At 36.0% G+C, this 7,334-nt stretch overlaps 1 protein-coding gene across 1 annotated transcript; it reads left to right on the forward strand.

Annotated features, from left to right (window-relative positions):
* Positions 1-259: 259 nt before the first annotated feature.
* Positions 260-6,990, forward strand: LOC148273597 (clotting factor G beta subunit-like). The gene is made up of 4 exons (XM_088238445.1): positions 260-404; positions 1,997-2,135; positions 5,395-5,529; positions 6,630-6,990. Exons 3-4 carry the CDS (start codon positions 5,395-5,397, stop codon positions 6,798-6,800), a joined length of 306 nt encoding a protein of 101 aa, XP_088094571.1. The 5' UTR covers positions 260-404; positions 1,997-2,135; the 3' UTR covers positions 6,801-6,990.
* The last annotated feature ends 344 nt before the right edge of the window (positions 6,991-7,334 follow it).

Here is a 7,334-nt window from a genome sequence, read left to right on the forward strand (position 1 = left end):
GAAACTAATTGGTCAAAACGTAAACCTACTAATTTATGAGTAGTTTAGTCGCCTTCTGTTTGATGTGCGTAGGCGGTTTATGGGCTATTCTTAATTGTATGGCCGCGACCTTGTAGATGTGCTATACACAAACACATATGGTAAATGTGGCGGAACCAGCCCGATGTAAAGAGGCCAAAATAACACCATGTGTCGGCAAACAGCAAGAACTTATTAAAGTCCTTATAATTTTTTATTTCTACACCATGTTTCAGAAGTCCAAATTATGCGAGAATTGGTGGGAGTGATGCAGCCAGTATAAGGGCACCAGGAAATATTTTCAGAATAGTAAAATCAGTCAATCATCCCGATTCAAATTCCGTAACATTTTACAACGATCTTCAGCTTCTAGAACTGGACAGGGCGTAAGTATTACCGGGCTTTTAGTAATATTAATCATCAACATATTATTATCCACACTCATTGATGCATAGGGCACTTGATTGCTACACCAAATGAGGAGGGAAAAGTGCGATTTTTGTGAAGCATTATTTTTAATATAAGTTTTTGAACAGTTTCTAATGGTTTAATATGATTGTTGGAAGATCCCCCCATCCAATTATTCCATAGGAAAGCGATGACTGTACAAGTGCATAATATACCATTTTAATCGTATTTAGCTGGGCGTATATTGTAGGTTTTGTTTAGGCTGACCTACTGTGGTTTTACTAAATGCCATGTATTTTGTTTTGTCAATATTTAAAGTTAAGAGATTGTTATCCAGCGAAATTTTTATTGTATTGACACCGTTTTGAGCCGCAGAATAAGTTTCATCCCATTTGTCACTTGTTAAAATGAGAGCAGTGTCATTTGCGAATGCAATAATGTCACTATTGTTTGTGTGTCAGACATAGATAATTAATATATAAAATGAATAAAATCGGACCCAAAACACTACCTTGCGGTACACCAAAATCAAGAGTTTTTTCTTCGCTAGTACCTATTTTAACTTGTTAAATAAACCAATCTAGTAAATGACCTTGTAAACCTATATTTGACAGACGTTTTATTACGATAATGCATACATGCCAGAATAGAGATGGCCAACCCCATAGCGATCTGTATTCAATTAAATTCAATTCATTTATTCAAATATAACATATACATTACATACATATATTCAATATGTACATTTTATAAAAAAGAAAAAAATACACGAAAGAGACTCATGTCAAAGTAGTAGGAGAATCCTACTCCGGAAAACCCCTTCGGATACACGGAACAGATCAACATCCAGAGCGATGTTGTTCAGCATAGCGGTAGCCCTTCTAACAGGCATAACCGTAGGCAGGTTGATCCTGTATATATGTATGATCGCTGTCTTAGGTAATTATCAGGAACATACAAACCAATGCTCATTATAATTTCAGAATTATCGATCACACCGCGCAACAATCGATAAAAATGTGCAGTCAAATACACATTCCTTCTAGTCTCTAAACTGTTGTGCCGAGCATACCCTGGAGAAACTTGCTCGGGTAGAGCCGAGGATAATACCCACACTCTCTCATGTAGAGATATCTCAGAAGCTTCTTTTGGATTTTCTCTATCGTAAGAGAGTACTTCAGTTCATGTGGCCCTCAAATCATCGCGCCAATCTCGAGTCTACTTCGCACCAAGGAGTTGTAAAGAGTTCTCAGTATGCGGGTATTTTCGAAAACCCTGGCAGTACGCAGAACAAATCCTTACATCTTCAATGCATTACCACTGATTGTCTCTATGTGTTCATGAAATGTCAGAGTGCTCACAAATCTAACGCCCAGATCCTTAACATTCGATGTTCGTATCAGATTCTGGTCATTCATTTTGTAGCGAAAAAATAGAGTTTTTTGTAGGGCCAGCGGTGAGAATAATATTATAATACGTAATGTACAACACAATAGTAATGTTTATTTATATTTGGTTTAGCTATATTGTTCTGTTTCTTGATAATTGACCACCTACTTTTCACTATCAGGGTGACCTTCTCGTACCAAGTGATACCTGCCTGCCTACACACAGATAACGAAGAAGTATTACCTCCCCCAGGAAGACTATTAACAGGTGCCCGGTACTCCAGTGAAACCATAAATACTGCGTTTTTTAACATCCTGAAGGTATTTTATCAAACAATATTTTGAGGCTCTCAGTGTGGTGAAACCATGAACGATAGGTGCACAAATGTCGAGATCCGCGCGACATTAACTCTTGTTATGATAATAAATGATCTGGGTATCATCTTTGATGATAAATTAACTTTATTTACCCCTCAGAGTAATAATGCGTAACCTAGAGAGGAGCCTAATCGTAGGAAAACCATTCTATGACTATTGGGTATTAAGTTAGCTACAGTTCGCATCTAAACAATGGGCCATACTCAGGTCCAAAATTGCCAAATGGATATTAAATTGCATTGTAAATACTTTTAAATATGTACCTGTGTATTTTTTATTGCAGGGTTATTCCAGTTTATTTTTATACAATTCGCCTATATTTATGCCTGGAGAGCGAACTGGCGATGAACGAAAGTAAGTCAAAAGTTATGGTATTTGAAACGGATAGTGAGGTTACTGACTGCATAATAAATGCAAACAACGAATGTCTCGAGCAAGTAGAAGAATTTATGTATCTGGGAAGCATGTTTTCAAGGGATGGAAGAGTAGAAAAAGATGTTGAAAGAAGAGTGAATGCGGGCAACAAAATGAACGGCGTACTAAGCAAAGTAATTTCGAATAAAAATATGTCAATCGAAGCTAAACTGGCAGTGCACAACGGAGTTTTAGTCCTAACACTTATGTATGGAAGTGAAACATGGAACTGGCAGAGGAAGGATGAAAGCCGAGTGAACGCGGTTGAAATGCGATCTCTTAGTCGAATGTGTGGGAAATCAATGTATGACAGGGTTACGAATGATGAAATCAGGCGAGAGTGTAAATCTGAGTCAAGTATAATTGATAAGATTAAGAAAGGGTCTCTGAGATGGTTTGGTCACGTAGAACGAATGGACGACGAAAGAATGGCAAAACAAGTATATATGACGAAATTGAACGGCAACGCGAGACGAGGACGACCAAGGAAGACGTGGCATGATCAGATAAACCAAAACCTAAAGTCTGGTCATGTCAAAAGCAGACAGAACCGAAGGGCATGTATGACAAAATATATGAATGTGGAAGAAGCTATGAATGTATGCCAGGATAGACGTGTGTGGCGGTCCATTCTCTCTGCCTACCCCTACGGAGAAATGGCGTGATGGTAGTAGTAGTAGTATTTATTTTATAAAACTGAATATACATGTGTGTTTAAAAAAAAAAAAATTATTCATTTTATTCACAGTATACTGATGTTACATTTATTGAGACATAAATCCCAACTCCATGGAACCAAAGTCCCGTGTTGAGTTTGTTTGTTTGTCCGTCACATCTCCGAAATGGCAAGTCTGAAATTTGGACACGTCATTTTAGATGCGATTTCAAGGTTAACGTTGCTATTTTAGAGTAAATTTTTAACCGACCTCTACTCAATAAAAACTCAAACTTTATATGGATGCCTAGTGCGGCCCTGACATATTGCCTATAATCAACTGTCAAAGTGTTTTACTTCAATACTTTTTATATTTAAACTCTTTATTTATTGTAAATTTGCTGCATACCTGTGCTATAATTTCTTGTTTAATTTTCCTTTGTTATTTCTTCATTTTCTGCTGATTTTATGTACCTATATTTTCTTCACAAGAGTACAGGTGTTTTGTTTGATTATAATTGTTTTTTATTATTATTTTATACTTTTTTAAAGGCGCAAGCCGTCGCACAAATAAATAAATTGTGTAAGGTTGAGATAAGCATTATCAAGTAAAGGAACTTGTGTATCTGGAAGCATGTTTTCAAAAGAGGGAAGAGTAGAAAAAGATGTCGAAAAGAGAGTGAAAGTACAAAATTCACAGCGCGCTAAACACAGTAAATGCTAATAAAAATATGATGGAGTTTTATCAAGAAATATCATCAAAAAACATCAATATTAATATAAATCAGAAAGGAGTCAGAAAAGTTGATGCCTGCCACGGATTGGAGATTCTTACTGGATGTCGAAAATAAAATATAAAAAATAAGGAATAATTAAAAAAAATATATATTTATAGATGAATTGTATATGTTTTAATGAATGTATGCATGTGTATGCGCATGGATGTGTGTACGTGTGTCTGTATGTACATGTGTATATATGTGTATATATATTTATATATGTTTGTATATACATATGTGTATGTCTGTATGTATATGTATCAAAATGTGTATAAGAATAAGCTTATATTTTGTTTGTCTGTGCTCTATATTAATTTGTTAACTATTATAATATATTAAGATGTAATTGCCTAGCTTGGAACGGGGTATGTACCCTTGTTAGCTGGGCAAAGTAAACATGTAATTGTATTTTGATAAAGAGTGTAAATAAATAAATAAATATGTCAATTGAAGCTGGACTGGTAGTGCACAATGGAATTTTAGTCCCAAAAATTATGTATGGAAGCGAAACACAGAACTGGCAAAAAAAGAATAAAAACAGGGTGAACGCGGCCGAAATCTGATCTCTTGACGAATATGTGCGATATGATCATTAAAATTATTTTAAGCGAGCAGCTTAAAGCTGATATGCTTAAATCTATTTGAACGAAAGTTAGTTGTTAGCGCACTTTAACTTTTCCAAAACAAATCTAGTCCATTTTTGAACCCATTGAGACTACACATTGAGATCAGCTCTTGTGGCAGCTTATTCCAACCATCAACAACCCTATTGCTCAGGAAATGCTTCCGTGAATTTAGATTGAATCTCGTTTTCTCCAGCCTGAGACTGTGGCCTCGAAGACGAGCATCTTGTTTAAGCTCGAACATGGGATCCAAATTTGGGCAGCTATAGTGACTGTTGAGTATCTCGTATCCATCTATTGGGTCACCCTTTCTCGCCGTTCCCGCAGCATTGTGAAGCCGAGGGTTTCCAGTCTCTGCACATATGGAAGCAGTTTTAGGCTCGGCGACAACTTTGTAGCTCGTCTTTGGAATTGTATGACAGGGTTAAGAATGATGAAATCAGGCGAGAGTGCAAATCTGATTCAGGCACAATTGATAGGATTATGAAAGAGTCAGTGAGATGGTTCGGTGACGACCAAGAAAGACATGGCATGATCAGATAAACCACAATCTCTAGTCTGATCATGTCAAAAGCAGACAGCCGAAGGGCATGTATGAATATGAAAGAAGCTAGGGACGTTAGTCTGGATAGACGCGAGTGGGGGTCTATTCTCTCTGCCTATCACAAGGGGAAATGGCGTGATGGAAGTGGTAGTAGTAGATCCCACTTTGACAGACTTTTGTGTTTCAGATGACATACGAAGTTCCTCTATATGTCGGGTGTCCCGTGAAGTCTGTCAGCTCCCAGCGTTATTACCCGCAGTACAAGGATAATAAGACACAAATATGCGCATTTCCGAGTTTGGGAGAAAGATGGAAATGTCACGTATGTATTTTGACGTATTTAAATCCCAAATCAATATAACTTAAGCTAACAAGAAGTAACTTAGAATCCACCTGCGGACTCCCACCGTCATAGAAGGCCGTCGATGATAATTTTTCGGCTTTATTCAGCAGAACTAAGCGAAGTGGGATTTCCCCGAGTTGCCTTATGTAAAATGAGAGAGCCGAGAGTTCCATTCATGAGTTTCTTCTCTTCACTTGTTCAGGCATAATGCACATTGACTGTTTTAAAAAAATATATTTTAGTAAGTTTGTGTTTGTCCATTTAGTCAACATAGTAAGGTCTTCGTTTATGTCATTGTTTGTTAATACGTCTGTTTGATTTAAATAGAATAGTCCAATGTCGTCGGCTTACATCATAATTTTTCCTTTAAAATTATACAGTGATAAGTCATTAATAAAATTATACAAAATATATAATAGTGGACCCAAAATAGATCCTTGTGGGACTCCAAAATTTACTGTTTGTATTTCACTTTTTTTTTTCATTTACAAAGGTATACTGCTTCCGATTTGTCAAGTGTGATTTTACTCCTATTTCATTTAATTTTGTTATCATGGTCTCAATATGTACCGTATCAAAAGCTTTTTAAAAATCTTATAATACTCCTGTGGTTGGAATTTTAGCGTCCATATTTGTTTGAATATAATTAATTAATATTTCAATTTATTTCCACAGAGAGGGAAAACATTTTTGAGGAGGGAATATGGAAGTCTAGGCGTTTACAGGGCTTGTGACCTGTCATTGGCTGGTTTAAGTGGCCACTTTACACACTGTGTAACATTCACCATTCCGCCCATGTTTGAACATCCACACTTCCTCAACTCTTCCATCTGTTGACTTTTGTGAAGTAAAGGAGCTGAAACCTTTATTATGCGGGTGAGATTCATCCGGCTGAACCAAATCACCTACTAGGCAACGCCTGAAAACATTTTTCCAATTTTAATAAACCAGTCAATGACAGGTCATTGTAAATGCCTAGACTTCCATATTCCCTTCTTAATAATGTTTTCCCTCTCTGTTGCAATGAATTTAAGTATTCTTTTTGTTTGTATTTTATGCTGGGAATCTTTATTTTACAGGAAATTTCCGGATCCCCTCTCACAATGAGCAACCTGGACGATGGCCAGTGCACGCACACATTAGTCGGAATACAATCCCTGGGGAACAGCTGCAAGTTTCCTAATTTCGCTTATGCTTATACGAAGATCGCCCCGTACGTCGGGTGGATTGAAAGCGTAGTTTGGCCATAGAATCTTCTTTTCTTAAAGCATTTACCAAAATGGTTAATTTTTACTTTATTTTTTTAATGTCAACGCCATGGCGGGCTTTTACAAAAAAAAAATACACAGATATAGTCATTGTAACCTATAAACTACATAGTGATAGCGAGTATATGTTTAACCAATGAATACAAACTAAAACCACTTTCGGACAAAGGGATTTTGAGTATTATTCAATTAAAATCTATAACCCACTTTCATTAGTAACGAGAAAATGTTTAAAAATGCTATAAAAAAATGGATAGTGGAGCTAGTAAAATGGATTGTCTCATTCGCTCATACCAATATTGAATCAACTGCTCCACAAGTGTATAGCTTATGTTAAGTTTTTGTTATTTTCATTGTGTTTTTTGTAATATAAATAATATAGATGTACATAAATACCTTGTTTTTTAAACTGTCTAAATATTTGTTAATTATCTTCGTTTTTTTAAGTTAGTCTTCTTTTTTTATTCTCAAATGTAATTTTAAAAAAAATTATTGTTGAGGTCACATTATTTTTAT

Source organism: Micrasema longulum, unplaced genomic scaffold, assembly GCF_059751315.1.
Source record: "Micrasema longulum isolate JH-2025_06_02 unplaced genomic scaffold, ASM5975131v1 h1tg001899l, whole genome shotgun sequence".
NCBI lineage: Eukaryota > Metazoa > Arthropoda > Insecta > Trichoptera > Brachycentridae > Micrasema > Micrasema longulum.

Coding starts and splice junctions, on each gene's coding strand:
- LOC148273597 (XM_088238445.1), top strand. CDS start 5,395: ATGACATACGAAGTTCCTCTATATGTCGGGTGTCCCGTGAAGTCTGTC. Junction 5,530..6,629: donor GAGAAAGATGGAAATGTCAC/GTATGTATTTTG, acceptor TTTATTTTACAG/GAAATTTCCGGATCCCCTCT.